This window comes from Xyrauchen texanus, chromosome 14 (assembly GCF_025860055.1).
Source record: "Xyrauchen texanus isolate HMW12.3.18 chromosome 14, RBS_HiC_50CHRs, whole genome shotgun sequence".
NCBI classification, from domain to species: Eukaryota; Metazoa; Chordata; class Actinopteri; order Cypriniformes; family Catostomidae; genus Xyrauchen; species Xyrauchen texanus.
This window is the reverse complement of record NC_068289.1, coordinates 32728849-32750595: the sequence shown is the minus strand read 5'-3', so window position 1 is coordinate 32750595 and position 21747 is coordinate 32728849. Positions and strand designations below refer to the sequence as shown.

The following is a 21747-nucleotide window of genomic DNA, read 5'->3' as shown; positions in this document are numbered from 1 at the left end:
GGACTGGGTCAGGAGGTCTGGGAAGAGGCCACAGGACAGGGACTGGGTCAGGGGGCCTGGGAAGAGGCCACAGGACGGGAACAGGGTCAGAAGCCCTGGGAGGAGGCCACAGGACAGGGACTGGGTCAGGGGGCCTGGGAAGAGGCCACAGGACAGGGACTGGGTCAGGGGGCCTGGGAAGAGGCCACAGGACGGGAACAGGGTGAGGAGGCCTGGGAGGAGGCCACAGGATAGAGGCCGGCTTTGGTGGCCTGGGAGGTGGTCGTGGGCCAAGGGCCGGTTCAGGGGACCTGGGAGGTGACCACAGGACAGAGGCCGGTTTTGGTGGCCTAGGAGATGGAGTGGCCACAGGGGAGGCCGGCGGAGCCAAGGAGGACCTCTGAGGCGGAGCCGAGGGAGGTGATGGCTCAGAAGGCGGAGCTGAGGGAGGCTCAGGAGATGGAACTGAAGGAGGCTCAGGAGGCGGAGCTGAGGGAGGCGGCGCCGTGGGAGGCTTTAGGAACGGAGACCAGGAAGGCTCTGGAGTCTTTGGGGACAGAGACGTAGGAGGCTCTGAGGGTGGAGCCGTCGAAGGCTTGAGTGGCTCGAGAGGTGGAGCCGTAGGAGGCTCGGGAGGCTCTGCGGGCGGAGCCGTCGAAGGCTTGAGTGGCTGGAGATGCGGAGCCGTAGGAGGCTCGGGAGGCTCTGAGGGCGGTGCCATCGAAGGCTTGAGTGGCTCGAGAGGCGGAGCCATAGGAGGCTCGGGAGGCTCTGAGAGCCGAGAGGCGGAGCCCTGGGTGGCTCGAGAGGCCTGGAAGGCGGAGCCCTGGAAGGCTCGAGAGGTTCGAGAGGCGGAGCCCTGGGAGGCTCGAGAGGCTTGAGAGGCGGAGCCCCAGGAGGCTCGGGAGGAGGAGCTCTGGAAAGCTCGGGAGGCTGAGCCCTGGGTGGCTCGAGAGGCCTGGAAGGCGGAGCCCTGGAAGGCTCGAGAGGTTCGAGAGGCGGAGCCCTGGGAGGCTTGAGAGACGGAGCCCTGGAAGACTCGAGACTTGAGAGGCGGAGCCCTGGGAAGCTTGAGAGGCTTGAGGGGCGGAGCCCTGGAAGGCTCGAGAAGCTTGAGAGGTGGAGCCCTGGGAAGCTCGGGGGGCGGAGCTCTGGAAAGCTCGGGAGGCGGAGCTCTGGAAAGCTCAGGAAGCTCGGAAGGCGGGGCTCTGGAAAGCCCAGGAGGCGGAGCTCTGGAAAGCTCAGAAGGTGGAGCTCTGGAAAGCTCAGAAGGCAGAGCTCTGGAAAGCTCAGAAGGCAGAGCTCTGGAAAGCTCGGGAAACTCGGAAGGCGGAGCTCGGGAAACTCGGAAGGCGGAGCTCTGGAAAGCTCGGGAAACTCGGAAGGCGGAGCTCTGGAAAGCTCGGGATGAGGAGCCCTGGAAGACTCGAGAGACTTGAGAGACTTGGGAGGCGGAGCCCTGGTAGGCTCGAGAGGCGGAGCCCTGGAAGGCTCGGGAGCGAGCCCTGGAAGGCTCGAGGGCTGGCTCTAGGACGGGCATGACCACTGGCGCTGGCTCTTGGACGGCCCTGGCTACAGGCGCTGGCTCAGGGACGGTCGAGGCTACAGGCGCTGGCTCAGGGACGGTCGAGGCTACAGGCGCTGGCTCAGGGATGGTCGAGGCTACAGGCGCTGGCTCAGGGACGGTCGAGGCTACAGGCGCTGGCTCAGGGACGGTCGAGGCTACAGGCGCTGGCTCAGGGACATCTGAGGCTACAGGCGCTGGCTCAGGGACATCTGAGGCTACAGGCACTGGCACACTGATGTTTGAGGCTATCGGCACTGGCTCACTGATGTCTGAGGCTACAGGCTCTGGCTGGGTTACCGTGGTATGTGCCGGCTTGGGTTCGCCGGGCGCTGAGGGCAGAGCCAAGGGGGGTTTAGGGCATGGGGCTGCGGCAGGCGGAGGCTGGAGTGCAGAGACCACTCCCTTTCTCCTCTTCCTCCGGGCTGATGCGACTGGCGAAGCTGGGATGCTGTTCCTGGTCAGCGTGGCTTCAGGCTCGCTGGCCGTGGTTGACGAGGGCTCAGGCTCGCTGGCCGTGGTTGACGAGGGCTCAGGCTCGCTGGCAGTAGAGGCCGTAGGCGCTGGTTCGCTCACTGTGACACGCGTGGCCGCTGGCTCGCTCACTGTGACAAGTGTGGCCGCTGGCTCGCTCACTGTGACATGCGTGGCTGCTGGCTCACTCACTGTGACAGGCGTGGGCTCTGGCTTGCAGACCGGGGCAGGCGTGGGCTGGGAGGCGGAAGCCTGTCTTTTCCTCCTCCTCCAGGCGGACGAAGTGGACTGTGCAGGTTCAAGAGAAGCCACTGGTGTGGGGGGGTTGCTCGCTGACAGGTGAGGCTGGTGTGACAGGGAGCGGTGAGCTGCACGCTAGTAGGGTCGTCTCCAGGTAGTCGCGGAGAGTGCAGCCGGGCGTTGCCTGTGGCACCCGCTCCCTCAGCGAGGGATTTAAGCTGTCCTTAAAAAAAACCACCAATGCGGAGTCCGGGAAGTCCGTAAAGGTCGCCAGGAGGAGAAAGTAGAGAGCGTGGTCTACCAAAGGCTGGTCTTCTTGCCGCAAGTTGAGCAGCCGGCATTTGGCCCGTATAGCTGCTGGATCCATGTGTGGTCTATCGTTCTGTAACGCTTGAGCAACGAGGCAGACGAGGAGATGTGGATCCAAACGCAGTTTAAACTTTATTTAATTAACAAACAGGTAAACACAAAGGAACAACCCACAATGGGGAAATCAAACATAAAAAAAACTGCTAACTAAACACGATGTAAACAAACAGAGGACTCGGGAAGGAAACACACACCAGGCTGACATCAAACAACGATAGACAAGGACTGAACAAAGAAACAGGATATAAATACATAAACACGGGAAAAAGGGGCCAATGAACGAACAGAACTCAAACAAGATAACAAGGTGATTAACAGAAGCAAAAGGCAAACTAATGAGGGCAGGTGAAAACAATGACAGAAAACACGAACGCTAACAAGGGGACTATGGAGTTACATAAAGGACTAAAGTGAAAACTAAGAAATGCAAAAGTGACAAAAATGGCAAACAAAAGGGCAACAGTGAAACAAGACAGGGTATACATAACACAAGCTTGTAGCATCATACTCAAAAAGACTTGAGGCTGTAATTGGGCACCAATGACTTTGTTAAAGGTGCTTCAACAAAGTATTGAGCAAAGGCTGTGAATACTTCTGTACATGTGATTTATTTTTATTTTTTTATTTTTAATAAATTTGCAAAGATTTCAAACAAACTTCTTTCACATTGTCATTATGGGATATTGTTTGTAGAATTTTGAGGAAAATTATGAATTTAATACATTTTGGAATAAGGCTGTAACATAAGAAATTGTGGAAAAAGTGAAGCGCTGTGAAAACTTTCCAGATGCACTGTATGTGGATTAAAATTACATATCACAGTCTGAAGAGTTTCATATTTTCATTTTAGGGTGAAAAATCTGTCAATCTGTTCCAAATCACAAAATAAATATTATTGTAACAGAAACAATGGCTTTGTTCAACTGATGAATCTAAATTTAAATTAAATTACTATATTTACTTACCAACTTATTTGTTACATATTTACTTACTAAATTACACTATATTACATTATTATTTAAAAACACAATGTGCATGATGTTCTGATTGCTGATGGGTACTGTCACGGTTTCGTGTCGTCTGCACCATGTTTTCTGTTTCACCCAGCACTAATCCCGTTCCATGTCACGTTTTCCCTGTTGTCCGCCCTGAGTCTCACTGTCCGTGTGGAAACTTCACTTCCCGTCATTCCCGGCGCTGTCACAGCTTTATTGTCCGCATCTGTTCGTCATTTTGTTATCACCGTGTCTGTCCATTTAAACCCCGCTGTTTTCCCCTTACGCTGTCGATCGTTGACGTTACATGTTCTTGGTTAACCTCTCTCCCTGCTGCTCTTGTTCCCAGGTCTTAGCCCGTTCGAGGATTTCCCTACCCTTCTTGTATGTTCGCTGTCTGCACTCCTCCTGTACGTTATCCAGCATTTATTTTAGTTTCCTTTTCCCATCGTGGACCTTTTATTTGCCCCAGTGTTTGTGTTATTTCAAATAAAGACCGCATCTGGATCCAAACCACCCGTCTGCCTTCTCCTGCTCCCCAAATCATAACAGGTACCAGGTTCTGAAGAAATTAAGCTATATATTAAAAGAATAATTATCCCAAAAATAAACATACTGTAATTACATTGAAGATAGATTCACACTTGCATATATCTAGTGGATACTGAATTTTCAATGATTAGAAAGAATGCCTGGGAGGACTTACTATATATTCCTTCATGAGCTTCTCATTGTCTTCATTAAGATACACAGAAAGTGATTTGAGAATGCAGGCTCTCCGAGTTGAGGTAGTATCATCCTGTAGAAGATTTTTGAGATAAATTAGACTAAACAGAAATCGTTAACGGAAATCATTCACAATCAACAGATCACAAACCTCGTCAATGACAGACATCAATTCACAGATTCGATTGAACTCAGTAGCCATCTAGAGATTTAAGAGACATAAAAATAAGACATAAGGATAAAAATGTTTTAAAATGACACTGATCGTTAATCTATAGAAAACAACATTTAGCCTAAATGGGCAAGAACAAATGAGAGGCTAGTTACTATTAACAGAGTAAAACCAGTAATTCTATTAAACTTGCCTGATGTTCACTAAACAGAGCTGGCCAGCTGCTTTTGAATTCAGCAATGAAGGGCATGTCTTGAACTACTTCATGTTGTCTGTAGGCAAAGGTTTTGTCCATTTTCTGTTTAATTGTTTGATGGTTGTCCTTTTTCTGGATTTCAGACAGCAGTGCCAATCTCTCTTTCTCTAGACTTTCTTTGTCTTCTCCAGCTGGATAGTCAGGATAGAAATTTACTTCTGCTTTCTTAGGCTTCTTGAACTGGACTGAATGTGTGCATTCACCATCTGGTCTACGTTTTAAAGAATTTATCTTTATTTCTGGACATCCAGCAGCCCTTAGGGTACGACGGTAGTTCCCCATCTTCCACTGTAGACTGACTTTCCAACCGAAGAATCCACAAGCAGATCCCTTTTCTTTTAGGCATGGATACTTTGCAATCAGTGCTTTCGCAACATCTTCATACTCATCACTCCTAGGGTAAACTTTGTACTTCAGTATTTCTGCAGCCAAGGCTTTCAGAATTTCTGTCTTTAGTTTAGGCTTGGATTCTATTTTTAGTGAAGTGCCATTTTGCAAGAAATCCTCATGGGCTCTCTGCAGTTCCAGTTCTATCTCATAGGGAAACTGAGGGATTGGAAAATTAGTTGGCCAGGTTTCACTCCTCAGCATTGTTGAAGAAGACATTGACTCGGTCGGAGCCAGACGAATCGGTCTGTGATGCTGCAACTAAAGAGCAAGGTGTTGGTGATGAAGATGATGAGCGTATATCAGTGTCAGCAGAAGAGAGAGAGCAGACATCACATGATCTTTGTGTTAGTACTTTGATTGTTGCCTTGTCTTGGAGGTCCACAGTTGACGTAAGATTTACATAATCCTCAAAGTCACTGTCTAGATACTGCAGCCTGAAATCCCCTGTAACCCCACATTGCTTCTTAATCTCAGTTTTTAACTCTTCAATTGTCTTGGGAATTCCAGAGGGCAGTGTCAATTTCACAGAGTCATTGTCTCCAAGTAGAATCCGAAACTTTGCTGAAGCACTCATTGTATTTGTTCCATCCACCACTCTGAAGGAGAAAGATGAGTTAAGTAGCATGTATGTACCTTTTCAAGGTAACCATATGAACAGATCCAACTTTGTAATCAGAGAGAGGATAGCGATCTGCTAATTCACCCAGCTCTATAAATGAGACATCCCTAGGAGGTGGTTCCAGTTCAAATGAACGAAAGTGTTCATTGTACCAGGAATCTAACTTTCTTGCTATGAAAGCAATTCCATCATCCAGAACACATATCTGCATAATTTCTGCGAAATCTGGAAGTCCACTGACTGTTCCATGCACAATGATCATGCCCTTTGTGTACTTTATGCCATCAGAAAATACTGTCTGAGCTAAATTAATAGCAGCAGCATTTGGGTATTTCTGGTTAATGGTATGAGCAACATCCTCATTAAGAACATCAACAGGAACAGTTGAAATACGAGTAACCTCTACAGAGGAATTGTCACAGCTAAATGACTGCATAAAGTCTTTGTGATATTTTTGAAGCAGTTTGTATGCCTAGCCACTTGTTTAAAAAAACTGTGCTTGGCTTCAAATCTCATTGTCCACAACAAGACAAGTGGACCAAACAGACGGATCATTGCTGGATAATGTTCAGGAAAGTGATGCTTTGGCAATATCCTTTTTTCTGAAAAGAGTATCTGGTATCGATTTCGATGTTCAGATATTTTACTCTCAAAGTATGCAACAGACTCGTTAGTATGCACAGGACATACAGCAAGTTCAACAATGTCTTTCAAGAGTAGAATGACTTCCCAAGCAGGTTCATCTTGAGGTATAAGTTTTCCAACAATTAAAGGTAATAGCCGTAGCAAACACCAGTTCTCATGTGCATTTCCACCAATTGTTTTTTTCCGGACAAATGTTTGTGGAAGCACATGAGGGCGATTGGTCTTATCTCCCCACTTGAATGGAAATTCTTTAATCAGTTTGTTAAGAGAATCAAAAGTGAAATATTTCTTCTTTAGAAGTATTTCAATGCACCCTGCCAATTCAACAGGTACAATACCCTCCAGGAGATCATGTGCAACATCTGGGGGAAAGCCTGAAGTGACTTTAAAGTAAGACATATTCTCAGCTAAAGGGCAAGCTTTTTTCACACCACAACAAGCTTCTCCTTTTTCACATGCACTTGATAAATGTACACCATGCTGCTCTTCAGATCTGAGAGGGAAAACACCATCTTTGCCTGAATATCTTTGCGTGTAGCAGTGCAAAACCTACAAAAGTACTCCCCTGAAAAACACTCAACAAAACCAGCCAAAGCATGTGCTCCAAGGCTGTCCGCAGCAACATATTGCACTGTACCTTTAAGGAAAGCTCCCAGGTGACTGACAAACACCCCTTGTTGCTCTAAAGTGATGAGATCAGTCACAAGAGGTTCCAAAATCTTTTGATAGCCAAAGGTCTTCACATCATCACTCTTGCATAACAGTGCAAGATGAATTGATGACAATGATGAATTACAACCTGGTGGCAAGTTTCCTAAAATCCAATAAACTGCACAAATGTTATGCTTTTTGCGTGAGGTCCCTAATGGGTTGCACAGTTCAAAGTCATCTATGTACAGACAATGAGAGTCTAAGCTCAATCCCTGAGAGAAACTCATTATGTTGAAAATGCTGACCATCTTTGAAAGATCTGTAACATTCCTCATTTATGTTGTGTTGCTCTGTATGACCATCGACAACTTTACTAATTATGTCTTTCCGACTGAGTAGTTGTTGTAATGATTTTAAGATTGGCACATAATGAAAAGAACGATTTGTTTCTGACTGAAGAATGTATTCCTCCGGATCAATGACATCAAAATGTTCTCAACAGAGGGTTGTGCAATGATAATGAACTGAAAAGCTCTTTAACGACCTGCTGATCTACATGGAGATCATGTTTTTGAAAGGTCTCAAGAATAACTTGAGTTGATATGGGCACTGATGCAGAATGTAAGTACTGTAAATCTGTCAGAAGTTCATCACCTGCATTGCTAGGAACATGAAAATAATTTTCCAATTTTAGAAGAATACATGCAAATTTTAGCTCGATTGTCTTAGACAAATCTTGCCCTTGTGTTCCAATTTCCACATTACTTGAAACATCTACATTTCCCTCCTCAACTAGCAATTCATTCTCATTGAATCCATCAGTGGAAATTTGTGACCCACTTTCTATGATTACCCCTTGTTTGAAATCGTGAAGAGAATATGGATTGTGCCTCCGATTTTTATGAGACTTGAATGTGCCATACACATTTGTATGAAAAGAGCAATTCTCAAACATACAACGCACAGTTTCATGATTTTTAAGGTGTTTGTAGATATGACAAAAGTATTCCCGTTCTGACACTAAATCACTGCAAGAACACAAGTGACAGTTAAATGTGGCTAAGCCTGCACTCTTATTAGCATGTAATTGACATAAATGACTGTGTAGCGCATTCCAGGTTTTAAAACGGCAAGGACAATTGGAATAAGTGCACGGAAAACTATTACTCCGACCAAAATGACCATGCATTAATCTGTAATGCTTCAACAATTGAGATTGAGTTTGCACTGTTATCTTACAGTCCTTACATTGCCACATGTTCTGGAAAATGTCGCATAACTGATTCAAATCCAAAAAAAGACTAAAGAAAAAAAAACGGGAAAAAAAAACTCAAGATGCAGGTCCAGACTCCGACATAAACTCATAACCTGAAGTACAAAAACTATTTGGTCTTCTACAGCAGTTTATTATTTTTATTTTTCTGGCAGTACTTGTCAAAATGTGAAAGGATTTCAAAATATTAATACCTTACAAAGTTGCTGAAATAATCTCTTCAGTCTGATTCGTCTGCATCACACAGCTCATCTAAAATGAAAGAACACGTATATTATAATAGAAATGCAGAGCCAGACTATGACACAAACTTAAATCCTGAAGTAATAAAACTATATAGTGTACTACAAATACTTTTGTTGGCAGTATTTTTCAGGATGGCAAATGATTTAAACAAAATATGCATACCTTACAAAATTGGCAATATCTCCTCAACGTGCTTCGCGCTGCTGCATTTACATACAATGTGCGCAATGGGACATCCCGTTTTGTTTTTCTTGTATTTGTGCGTTTCACTAGACAATGATTTGTTGATTGAACAAAAACGCCTACAGTAAAGGTGAAAAGACACATTTTTTTGTTGAAATAACTAAGTTAAACACATTTAATGCAGTTGCTTGTGATTGTTTAGTAATGTGAACAAGAAATTATTCAGTAAAACTGACTCCAACGAAGTTAATTTTTTTGAGTGTAGATTAAACCACTGGAGGCTTATGGATTAGACTACTTTTATGCTGATTTATGTGATTTTTGGAGCTTCAATATTGTAGCACCGATTCACTTTCATTGTATGGTTCCAAAAGAGCTAAGATATTCTTCTAGAAATCTTAATTTGTGTTCTGCAGAAGAAAGTCATTCACATCCAGGATGGCATGAGGGTGAGTAAATGATGAGAGAATTTTCATTTTTGAAACAAGTGATCCTGCTTTTTTAGTATTCATTGCATTGTTTGAACATGTTTTATACACAGCAATAACGCTCTGTCAGCATTGAGGGAAATTTAGACCTTACACATAAACTCACTGTAAAAAAAATCCTGTTGTTTTTACAAAAAGAATCTGGCAGCTGCGGTTGCCAGAATAATTATGTAAAAAATACAGTTAAAATGTAAACCACTTTACAGAACAACCTGTACATTTTACAGTTTAAAATAGTTGTAATTTACATGCTGGCACTGTAAAAAAAATAAAAAATTCTGTTAAATTTACAGTAAAAAAAGACTTCTGAAACTGTAAAATTCTGTTGTTTACTTTATAAGGTATTTGTTAATCCCTGTAGTAACTATAGAAGGGCTCATGATGACATGACATTCATCAGTAGTGGCTCTTTCAGGAGCAATGACCAATAAACCTATAGAGACGGTGCTCAGTATCACTCAAACAAACACTAAACACCATCATGGTAACACATGTAAGATTCAAGTAATGCAGTAAACAACTAAATTACATCAAATATAACACAGAACACCCCAGTGTATGTGTGGCAGGACGGAGGGCGGGGCCGGGTCGTGATCCTACACACCCGGTCCCGTATTAGGCTAATCAAGCCTCCAGAGAGGGATAAAGGTTGACTGCAGAGGTTCATTCGGGAGAGAGAGATAGTTTACGGACATGTCCGTCATGTGTGTTTGTATCCTTGTTTTAAGTTTCTCATTAAAATATTATTTATATCGTCAAGCCGTTTCTCGCCTCCTTCTTTCCATTGATCCCTTTACAGTATGTAACTGATATTAAAAATATGATGAAACATAACTATTCCCATAAAATATAATGAACTGTAATGGGTCACGCAGGGAATTGTGGGAACGCCCGATTACTGTTTTTTACTGTAATTTTAACAATAATTTACTTTAAAAAAGTACTCTCTTGTTTTTTCACCATTAATTATACAGGAAAATCTTACTCTATATTAAAATTACTGTATATTTTACAGTTAATATTTGTTAATCAATTCATATTTTATTTCTCTAGCATTTTTACAGTATTTTACTGTTCAAATTACTGACATTTTTTACAGTGCTGTAATTTTCCCTTCATCACGATTTGAAATGGTGATCAGTGTATTGAAAATATTTTTTTCATATTTTAATTTCTGTTATCATGTTTTTTGGAATCACATTCATAGTGTTTATCATAGATAAGTGATGTGTTTTAAAAGTTGGCATACAGTGTTCATTATAATGGGGCAGAAGTTTTGCAACTCGGTACTCAATACTCCCTACTCATGAGTACTTTTAAAGAGCTACTCTTTTACTCTTGCTTGAGTAGTTTTTAGGACAGCTACTTTTATTCTATTCACACTACATTTTATGGGAAGTAACAGTACTTCTACTTGAGTATGATTTTTCAGTACTCTTTCCACCCCTGAATAAAATTATATTTATTACCGTTCTCTGCATACACATAAGAAAAAGTTATGTACATTTTATGTCTTACTTTCTTCTTCCAAGAAATGTTTTTCTTAAAAATATTTTTGTTAATCTGGCCACAGGTCACTTTGAAAAAATGTGTATGCTATTAAAGAGCTGACAAATATCCTGCTCTATAAACTAACAAATTACATCATATTATATCTTAGGTTCAAAAAAGTTTAGTTACAAAGCCTAAAATGGTCACAAAGATTACAAAGAAATGGCCTTTTGAAAAATCTAATTTCCAGATCAGTGTTTCCTGAACATTGGTTTCCACTCCTGCTCAATACAATATATCAAGCTAAACTGGAGGTGTAAGATCATAAAAGATTAGATAGTCACACTCAAGATTGAGGAACAGACTCGTGTGACCATTCCAGGGGAAGTGAAAAAGTTTTTTCCTATTCTTAGTTGTGTCTGTTGTTGCTCTGAAGGTTGTTTTAAGACAAATAAAAAAATAAAAAACTGTGCTTGTCATAACAATTGGTTTTAAAATGTGGTAGGGGAATTGTGTTTTGATTTTGCACAACTTGAAGGCTGTAGCCCTTTGCTGTGACTTGCAGTGTGTGTAGGGTGACTTTGAGCAATTTTCAAAAGATTTTTGAAATTGATTTGTTCTCCCATAGTAATACATGACAATGTCATTCACTTCTCTGAAGCAAATGGGGGGTATGGGTTCAAAGTAATGGCCATTTTAGCTGTGCTTGCATTGCATTTAATCATCCAATCTGACATTTCGCCTCTTTTCCAAAACTTAGTGAGCTCCAATGATATTTACTGGCCACTTAATCAGCATCCTAACTGAAGGGGGTCACCCTTGAGCGTTTGCCACTTCAATCACAAATCGATACAAAATGTTGCATCTTCGTCCCATACAGTGCTTCTTTTAGACCAAAATAAGAGATGTCCTAGGTAATTTGGGGGAGTTGGCAACCTTTATAGAGTTTGGTGTTAGCTTACTGCTAAGCAAACAACACAATATTTCAATAAATTTTTTGCTGATTGAAATGAAATTAATTGTATTTAAAATCAGAATTTATCTCACTTCATCCGCCACCTTGGATAGATATTTTTACTGAGGTTGTCGAAATTCATAATGGGATTTTGCCTTAGAATTTGGCCAAAATAAGGTATCTACATACCTTAAGGTATCTGCATAATTATGCTTTGTGCCTGTTGAAACATCTGTCAGAAGCATACCTATGATGCTTTAAAATGCTGCCTACTGTACATTAAGTAGGAAGCTTTGAAATATATGGGGACATTATAGTTAAAACGTCTCGGGTTACATGTGTAACCCTTGTTCCCTGAAAAACGTGGAACGAGATGCTGTGCTGCTAAGCGCTACAGGGAACAACCCTAGTTGTGACCGAGCTGAATAATGTGTGCAACACGTCAATGAACATTGACCGGAATTTATAGCCTCGGCTGATGTAATCATTAGATGCACCTGCGGCCAGGCTATAAATGGATATGTCACCAGGTGTCGTCAGATACTTCTTTTTGAAGAGCAGTCCTGGGACGTCCCAGTGCGGCAAAGCAGCGCAGCATCTCGTTCCGCTTTTTCCAGGGAACAAGGGTTACACATATAACCCGAGACGTTCCCTTTACAAAAAGCTTCACTACGATGCTGCGCTGCTAAGCGCTACGGGGAACGCAATACCCACGCCGCCGCACTTGGGGCTGTCCGGACCCCTACGGTTGTGCAGTGTACTCACAAAAACGCAAGCGGTCTCAGACATGAGCTTGAGATGTCGACTCAAGGGCATAAGAGCCCGGAGTAGCATAAATATCTAAACCATTAAATTTTGATGAATGTGTGCGGAGAGGACCCTATCGCAACACAAACTTGTCATAAAAACTGATGAATGTGAGCGGAGAGGACCAGCCTGCCGCATCACAAACTTGTTCAGGCATGAGCTGAGATGTCGACTCAAGGGCATAAGAGCCCGGAGTAGGAAAGCATCTAACCCATAAAGTTCGATGAATGTGTGCGAAGAGAACCCTATCGCAACACAAACTTGTCATAAAAACTGATGAATGTGAGCAGAGAGGACCAGCCTGCCGCATCACAAACTTGTTTAGGCATGGGCTGAGATGTCGACTCAAGGACATAAGAGTCCGGAGTAGCAAAGCATCTAACCCATAAAGTTCGATGAATGTGTGCGAAGAGAACCCTATCGCAACACAAACTTGTCATAAAAACTGATGAATGTGAGCGGAGAGGACCAGCCTGCCGCATCACAAACTTGCTCAGGTATGAGCTGAGATGTCGACTCAAGGGCATAAGAGCCCGGAGTGCAGAACATCCAAACTAAAAAAGTCCAATGAATGTGTGCGGAGAGGACAACCTGCTGCATCACAGACTTGTTTAGGCATGGGCTGAGATGTCGACTCATGGACATAAGAGTCCAGAGTAGCAAAGCATCTAGCCCATAAAGTTCGATGAATGTGTTCGAAGAGTACCCTATCGCAACACAAACTTGTCATAAAAACTGATGAATGTGAGTGGAGAGGACCAGCCTGCCGCATCACAAACTTGTCCAGATGTGAGCTTGAGATGTCGACTCAAGGGCATAAGAGCCCGGAGTGGCAGAACATCCAAACTATAAAAATCTAATGAATGTGTGTGGAGAGGACAACCTGCCGCATCACAAACTTGCTGCAGAGGGAGACCTCTAGCCAAGGTTTTAGAGGAGGAGAGCCCTCTGGTAGAGTGCGCCCTAAAACCTACTGGCGAAGCTTGACCGCGTGCCTCGTAGGCCCGGGCAATAATGAGGATGCCTCTTTGAGGGCACCCCACCCACCAAGCCGTGTCAAACCGCAGTGGCCACATAGAACCTGGCAGTGGCGAGGCAAGTGCCCGCTGACAGTTCTTTCAAACTGGCAGTTAGCTGGTTCTGTAATAAGAACTTTAGTAGAAGGAAACGCATGCAGGCGCATTTGTGCTATGTATGCGTTGCTACGATCAGCCCCTACCGAGGGGGGGGGGGGTCTGGGCGACTCGGGGAGAAGTAGAGGAGACATTGCGCTATCAACAGAGGCGAAGAGGTCCTCTTCTGCCCTGTAAAATCTACCCAGATCAGTTCCAAGTGGAGGGAGCCCTAGCACTTGGTCTCGATAACCTCAAGAGAAAACCCTGTGAACCTAATTTGGTACCCTTAGGGGCCAGACATGAAAGGTTTCACAATTCGGGCCAAGGATGAGAAGATCCTCCCTGTTCGGAATCGCCCAAGGCGAGCCGTGGAGGAGAGGAATTAACTCCGAGAAACATATCCTGTTCGGCCAGCGCAGCGCCATTAATAGGAGGCAAGACCCTTGCTGGAGAACATTGCCAAGACTGCCAGGAGCAGAGAAACCGGGGAAAGAAACGCATACAGACGCATTCTGGGTCATATATGTGTCTTAACGTCCAGACCCAAGGGGGCTGGGTGATTTCAGGGAGAAGTAGAGGAGACATTGCGCTATTCATAGAGGCGAAGTGGTCCTCTTCTGCCCTAAGATCTCACCCAAACTTGTTCCAAGTGGAAAAAGCCCAGCATTTAAAAAGGTCTCGATAACCTCAGGAGAGAGCCCTGTGTCCCTCAGTTGGTACCCTTAGGGGCCAAACATGAAAGATTCCACAATTCGTGGCAGGGATGAAATATTGCCCTGTGCCTGAGATAGAAGATCCTTCCTCTTCGGAATCGCCCAAGGCGAGCCGTCGAGGGAAGAAATTCGCTCCGAGAACCAAGCCCTGTTCGGCCAGCGCGGTGCTATCAGTAAGAGGCAAAAACCCTTGCTGGCGAACTCTGGCCAGCTACTACCTTAGGGTGGAGTTCTTAACTCCCCCGTTGGTATTTTCTGTCTGGACAGTAAATCTGCTCCCATATATGGGCATCCAGTGATATAACTGACCTGAGTGACAGGAGCTTTCCCTGGGCCCTAAGGAGAATCCGACGTGTCAGAAATACAGCTGACAAGAACGTGGGTCTCCTTGATGATTTATGTAAGAGGCTACCGCTTTATTGTCCACCCGCACCAAGACATGGCAGCCTCAGGAGGAGGTATTTCAGGGCCAGAAAAACAGCCATCAACCCGAGACAGTGACTGTGACAACCGAGCTGACGACCCTCATATCCCATTAAGCTGGACGACCACTTAAGGCCGCTACCCCGCCTGTCAGGGAGGCGTCTGTCGTTAGCAGCCTGCGACAACAAGACGCACCTAGAGTGGGACCCAAGGCAGAAAACCGGGGTCTGAACCACATAGAAAGGGAACGAAGCCTGAGGCGCGTAACCCTTTTTAGCCTAGGGGTTTTGGCCCTTGGAAGAAATCCCCTGGCTTTTGGCCACAACAAAAACGGTCTCAGGAGCAGAAGGTCCAGAGGGATCACCGTGGACGCGGTCGCCCTGAGACCTGGAAATCGTTGATACTGATAACAGTGCAACCTTGACCTAGCCTGACTTTGCTCAGGGTGATCTGAATGGACTCAATCCTAGCGGGAGACAGTTGTGCCCGCATTGTGATTGAACTTCATACGATGCCCCGATAGACAGTGTTCTGAGTGGAAGAGAGTACGCTTTTCTTGGCGTTGAGCCTCGGAGGTGAGCTTCCCTCCCTCCAGGACATATATACCAGGCGGTGTGTGAAAAAAGCTCGGAGGATCATCAGAGACTCCAGCCACCCGAGTCATGGTCTGTTCTCACTGCTACCATCAGGCAGGTGGTATCGCAGCATCAGGACCCGCACCAGCCGACTACATGACAGCTTCTTCCCCAAGCAGTCAGACTGTTGAACACTTGATCTATCAGGATCACACTGGACTGTTAACATATTCTCCTCAATACATCTACTTATATATATATATATATATATATATATATATATATATATTTCATATACTCTTTACTTATTGTATTGTATATTGTGTATTCTATATTGTGTGTATTGTTTACGGTACATTGTATATAATTATTGTGTTGTGTAAGTATGTGTACATTTGATATGTAAATTGTGTTGTGCAAGTATGTTGTTTACTGTAATTGGTATATGTCTCGTCACTGTCATGACTGCTATGTTGCTCGGAACTGCACACAAGAATTTCACCTATTGTTGCACTGTACATGGTAGTGTGACAATAAAGTGATTTGATTTGATTTGAAATATCCGCTTGTCTTTGTGTTAAATGAAGGCAATGCATGACAAAACTATTATTTTTTCACTGTGCAGAGTGAAGAAAGTGTTTCACATAGTTTGAAGAGCATGATGCTGCAGCAGTGATGGACTCGGCTTGAGTGACAGTCTGTGACAGCACACGCAGCTGTGTGAACTTCTGCTGTCATAAATTAAATAATCTCTCAATAAATTGCACTTGAATTAAAATTAAACCCTGTCATGTAACCAAAAGAGCGCCGCCCAATGTAAAGAAGTAAATGTACATGTTTTCATTAGAAATTTACTTGAGTGAGAGTATAAAGTACCTAATTTTAAACATACTCTAAAAGTACATTTTAAGTAATGTAGTGTTTTACTACCCACCTTTGCATATTGCTAAGCCCAAACATTCTAATGTGCTTTTAATTGACTCAATACAAAATAATCAAATTTCATTAAGTAAACATATTGGCCATTTAATCACCGATTTATATTTCTAAAATCTGTCTGTACATCCCTACAATGCAAACATCACTAGAGGTCACTAAACGTATCATAGGTCAGAGAAGGTGAAATGGCGGCGTTATCAGCTGTCAGTCATTGAGGCTCTATAGCATTTGGGGCACACCAAGATGGCCGCTCAAACACTTCCGGTGGCTTTACCTCTTGCTGGCAGTTTAACGACATGTCAGCTATCGAGTTCTATATATACACATTATATATATCAGTGGTAACTATACACTGAACTACACAAAATCCGGTCTCTTAAGGCCAATTTAAACAGCCCAAATAAACTCCAACAATCTAAAGACCAATTCATACTGCTCCAACTAACATGTTTGTTGTGTTTTGTTGGGTCAGTGTGTTCACCCTGTTAGTGTTTGTTGGGGGCAGTTTGATAGTTATGCCTCTCAACACTGCATCAAACTGCCAACTTTAGAATATTGGAGTTTGTTGGGGCAGTGTAAATTGGCCTTTAGACTATGATTTTTCACAGATCCAAAGATCTGTGAAAAATTTGTTTGGCCATAAATTATTGAGACGGGCCACTTCTATAAAAATAAATGGGAGAAATTGGAACACCCAACGGTCAATGGATGTAGAAAAGAAGACTTTCCTTACTAGTAAAAGAGCCAATCACAATTTAGATACATGCAGACGTCGCCTGTCAATCAACTTAAGAAATTACACAGTGTTGCCAACTACTTTCAATGAAAAGTAGCTAAAGCCTGCTAAAAAAGTTGCTAAAAGTCGCTAGATGACATCATGTGTTAATTAGCATATTCATGATGTGATCATGTCGTATTTGCATTCTGCCTTGTGTCAGCGCTTTACATCTGTTTGTTTCTCTCCTACATTCTGTGGTCACATACTGTATTTTAATACAGCTGAATTGCCAATAAAGCTGTTCTCTTGTACATCTTTGCTCTGTTTCTGTTGTCAGACAATGGAATGATTATGAAATATTGACTGAAACGTCACCCATTAAGACTACATGTTAACCAGTAGTCACGTCCAAGCAATTTCCATGCTGCTGCTCTGCACTAAAATCCTGAATTTATAACGGTTTTAAGACAATGGCTGTGCTGTGATTTCGACTATATTTACATGTAAAATGATCACTCAGAGAGAACGTTAGAAGCAATAGAATGTCTTATTTTTTTCTCTCACACACTGCACAGCCACCATCTGTGTAACAGTGAGTGAGAAGCAAGAAAAATAATGGTCTAATTAAATTGTTTAAATTAAAACATAGGAGGAGCAAACCATGCAGATTATTGATTGGTCTTTGGCAACTCTGTTTGTACATGTGCAGCTCATTCACATCTGTGTCAGCTGCTGTGCAGTTAACTGAATATGCTGCTCATCTGTCTGCCACTCACTAAACAGAGTAGACACAGAAAGAGGTGTGCCTGCGGCGGGAAAGCAAAACCTCGCCTTTCCATGACTGGAAATAGCTTCCCAAGAGTGTTCCAAATATGATGTTACTATGCTTAGATCCAAAGAAAGGACACGATTTCGACAGACATGTCTATCTTTATACATTTTGTAAAGAATACTATGAAGAAATACATTTGTGCTAACTCCTTCAGTTTTATAATTATATGTGTTAAACAGAGCAGAATTAACTATATATTTTAAATGGCTACAAGTATAGTTCTCATTTCTTGTTACTAAGGAGTATGGCAACTAACCATAAACTGATTAACTAAAATGGCACACTTATTCAGCTGTACCGTCTTGGCTACACGATCTGCATACAGACAAAGATGCTAGATATTTTTACTATGCATAACATTCCACCAATACACAATAAAAATAATAATGTCATGTTTAAAATTTCATGGGAATTAAGTAAAATAGTCTTGTTATGTGGCATTCTTGGCTCACTTGGTGCTTTATAAGAGAGAGAGAACTGCCCGAATAAGGGTTTTCTATAGCCACAGTTAGATAGTTTGTTTTTAATATTATACCCCACATGACTGCCTTTTTGCTTGATATGTTGAAACCAGCCATGATTCTCTGGTTGGATGAAACCTTTTTTGGTGTATAACATTTAACTATTTGATACAATAAAAAACTGTAATAAAACAAATAATCTAATAATTAGATGAACAATTAATTCATTACACTAGAGGTAATTAATGCTTTGAGTGCAAGGGGCTGGGTTCAGGGTCAAATCCAGGTAGGTTTAAGCTAAATGCAACTGCAGCCAATGTAAATGTAAATCAGGAACAATGACGTATTTGCATTTTATTTAATAAATTCACTGGAAAGTCAAGTGGGCCTCAGATAAGCGCTAAGTGAAGAGCTGCGTGCAACAATGATCTTTAACACTGGCAACTGATGCATCCAGTCTAAAAGAGATTATCATAGAGTTGCAATTAAGTCACTCCCCCTGTATGTCTCACTCCAAGTAAAACCGGCCATCACTAGGAAATGTATATATGTCATGAATTTAGATTTATATATTGCGATTTAATATACCTGCATATTAAGATATTATAAAACGGTTTATTTGAGAGATCTGGGAACCTTTTATCTCATGAGCAGCACATTAATATGTATTATTGAGTTTCTTTGCATTTATTTACATACTGTACCTGTTTGCAGTGTATAATGCTGAGAAACTTGAAAATAAATACTGCTTGCAGAAGTGTTTGTAAGGTGATTCTCATGCTTTAAAAGTAAATTTATTGTGTGAAGAGTCTTTGCACAAGAACAAATATACTGGTAAAATTATATTGTAGACTATCACACAAACTGACATTGCTTGCACTTAATTAAACTATATAGGCTTTTAATTTAAATTAATATAAAAGCTTTTACATTTTTTATAAATATATAGATTTTTATGCTTTTTCTATTAATAAGAATGTGTCTTATTGTGAACCTATATCAGTTAAATTAAACATTATTTTCAGTTTGTTTTTTATTTCACGGTAGCAGTTTCTTTATGCTTGTTACGATGCAGGAGGAGGCAGACAAGGGGTTGGATCTAAATGCAGTGTACTTTATTTGGAGACGGTGAAAACTGAACAGACAAAACAAAAACAAAGGAAATACCCGCAATGGGGAAATAAAACAAACACGGGAAACATGAAAGGTTGAACCGGCAGGATAAACATAGAAAGAGCACGGAGACAGGCGTCCACAAACATCAACAATCGACAGGGGAATGAAGAAACAGCAGGGTTAAATACACAGGAGACATGATGATAACAAAACGAGACACAGGTGAGAACAATGATGCAATGATGATATCAGGGAATTGTGGGAAGTGTAGTTTTTAGAAAGACAAGTGAAACATGGGGCAGACAATAAGGAAAACATGACATGGAATGTGATCAGTGACGAGTGAAACAGAAAACACGGGGCAGACAACAAGGGAATCGTGACAATGCTATGTAAATGTTTAAATTCTTCATATTTTTATAGTTATATTTAGCAGAGATGTAAATCACGCTGATTGTCTCGCGAGAATAAATCAAGCCGACTCTCCAAGCTTCATCCATTGGTTGTTTGTGGCAAACATCACTCATTCATGTGCATGAGCTTCAGGGTTAAGCATACATTTTGGACCTCTGAGTTGACAGAAAACATTTGTACTGAGGCTCTTGAGATCGCTGTACCCAATCTCAACCAGTTTGGCTGTCTCTGGTTTTCTCACCATGAAACTTACTCTGAAACGCTGAGTTTGTTCAACTAGCCTCATGCAACAGGCCACAGATAACAAAATCTATTTAGTTACATTTAGGTCTATGCACAGCATACCAATTCATAATCTTGCTAATTTTCCTTTTTAAAATAAAAAAGCCCTGCCAACCTATCCTGCAGTGACAAAAAGAGTTGTTGGTGCATTCAGTGGTAATCGAACACCACCTTCAACTCAATCCAGCCAAAACTGAACTCTTGGTCTTTCCAGCCAACCCTGCTGTTGAACACAACATCACCGTGCAGCTGGGTTCGATTACAGTAACACCTTCAAAAATTATCAGAAATCTAGGGGTAACCATTGATAACAAACTACATTTCACGGACCACATCTCAAAGACTGAAAGATTATGTAGATTTACACTCTACAATATCAGGAAGATAAGACCCTTCTTATCTGAACATGCCACACAACTGCTTGTTCAGTCACTTGTCACAAATAGACTGGACTACTAGGGTTGGGCGATGTCCCCTAAATTGGCAGTTGACGATGTTGACAGTAAAACATCACGATGGACGATGATATCGTCGGGGGGGGGGTATATAATTAATTATATAAAAAATTTATCATTTCGTTATTTTACCAACCCAACTAATGACTCGTCGGCGCTTTATCAGTAGGTTGCACGACACGTGAAGCATTTTTTTTTTTTAGCTTTCACTTAAGAGTTGTGCACTATTTATTTTAATATATCTCTTTACATAAATACTAGTTTCCACTTAAAAACTATAATTTCGTTATTTTAACTCACTGATGAGCAAAAGGTCGAGGCAGAAATGACCATGTACCTGCAGGAAATGGCCATTGATGGGGAAGAGGACCCACTGACTTGGTGGAAAACGAACGACAAAAGGTTTCCGTTCATGGCAAGATTAGCACGGAAATATCTGTGCATATGTGCTACCAGTACTCCATCAGAGCGGGTCTTCAGCACAGCGGGTAGTGTAGTTACTCCAATCCGCAGCTTATTAAAACCAGATAAAGTGAATATGTTGGTATTTCTGGCCAGAAACATCGAAATTTAAACATGGTCTATGGTGAAAGATATTAGACTTCTTTACGCATTTTTCAGCCATCCGTTGTGGAGCTATTCGATTTTGCATAGGTTATTTTTTAAACGTTCATTTGTGTAGTTCATATGACCACTTTACAATATTTCAATAACATAATTTATTTTGTAGCCTGTGCTGAAGTTAATTGTGCTGCTAATTATAAGTGAAATGTTAATGCCGAGTTTCGGTCTGAGTGTTGTTCCGTTTTCTTGTTCTTTATTTGTTGTTCTTCTATGTTTTAATAAATGTGTGTTATTCATATTCACCTTGTTTCTTTCATTTGATTTGACATTATGGATTTATGGCCAAGGAAATTTTTCTTTAAAAGTATTAACCAGACAAAAAGTTATTTGACATTCGCTGGTCTGGGTTTATCTTAAACTGCTGCTTCAGTGTATACAAGAGCTATGTGACAATGAGCAAGATTTTCTGAGACACTACAACTACTAATAATTAATTAATAAAGGCTATTTTCTTGTAGCCTACAACATAAAAATATTTTAATCTAAATGTACAGTGTAAGACATGTAAAAAAGACAAGAAGCTAACAATGTCAAGATCAATATTTGTGTAGCCTGCC

At 42.1% G+C, this 21747-nt stretch overlaps 1 protein-coding gene and 1 long non-coding RNA gene across 2 annotated transcripts in view; both read right to left on the bottom strand.

Annotated features, from left to right (window-relative positions):
- Window positions 1-3447: 3447 nt before the first annotated feature.
- LOC127654690 (uncharacterized) lies at window positions 3448-4551 on the bottom strand. Its single transcript, XR_007971963.1, has 3 exons — window positions 4499-4551; window positions 4328-4420; window positions 3448-4183 (listed from the first exon to the last, which is right to left on the bottom strand). It is a non-coding gene; the product is annotated as an uncharacterized LOC127654690 (long non-coding RNA).
- A 125-nt stretch (window positions 4552-4676) lies between these two features.
- LOC127654616 (uncharacterized) overlaps window positions 4677-21747 on the bottom strand; it is a 70519-nt gene continuing 53448 nt past the window's right edge. The window contains exon 2 of the mRNA XM_052141843.1: window positions 4677-5761. Within this exon, the coding sequence (XP_051997803.1) occupies window positions 4677-5381 (705 nt within the window). The 5' untranslated portion in view covers window positions 5382-5761. The remainder of the gene's footprint in view (window positions 5762-21747) is intronic.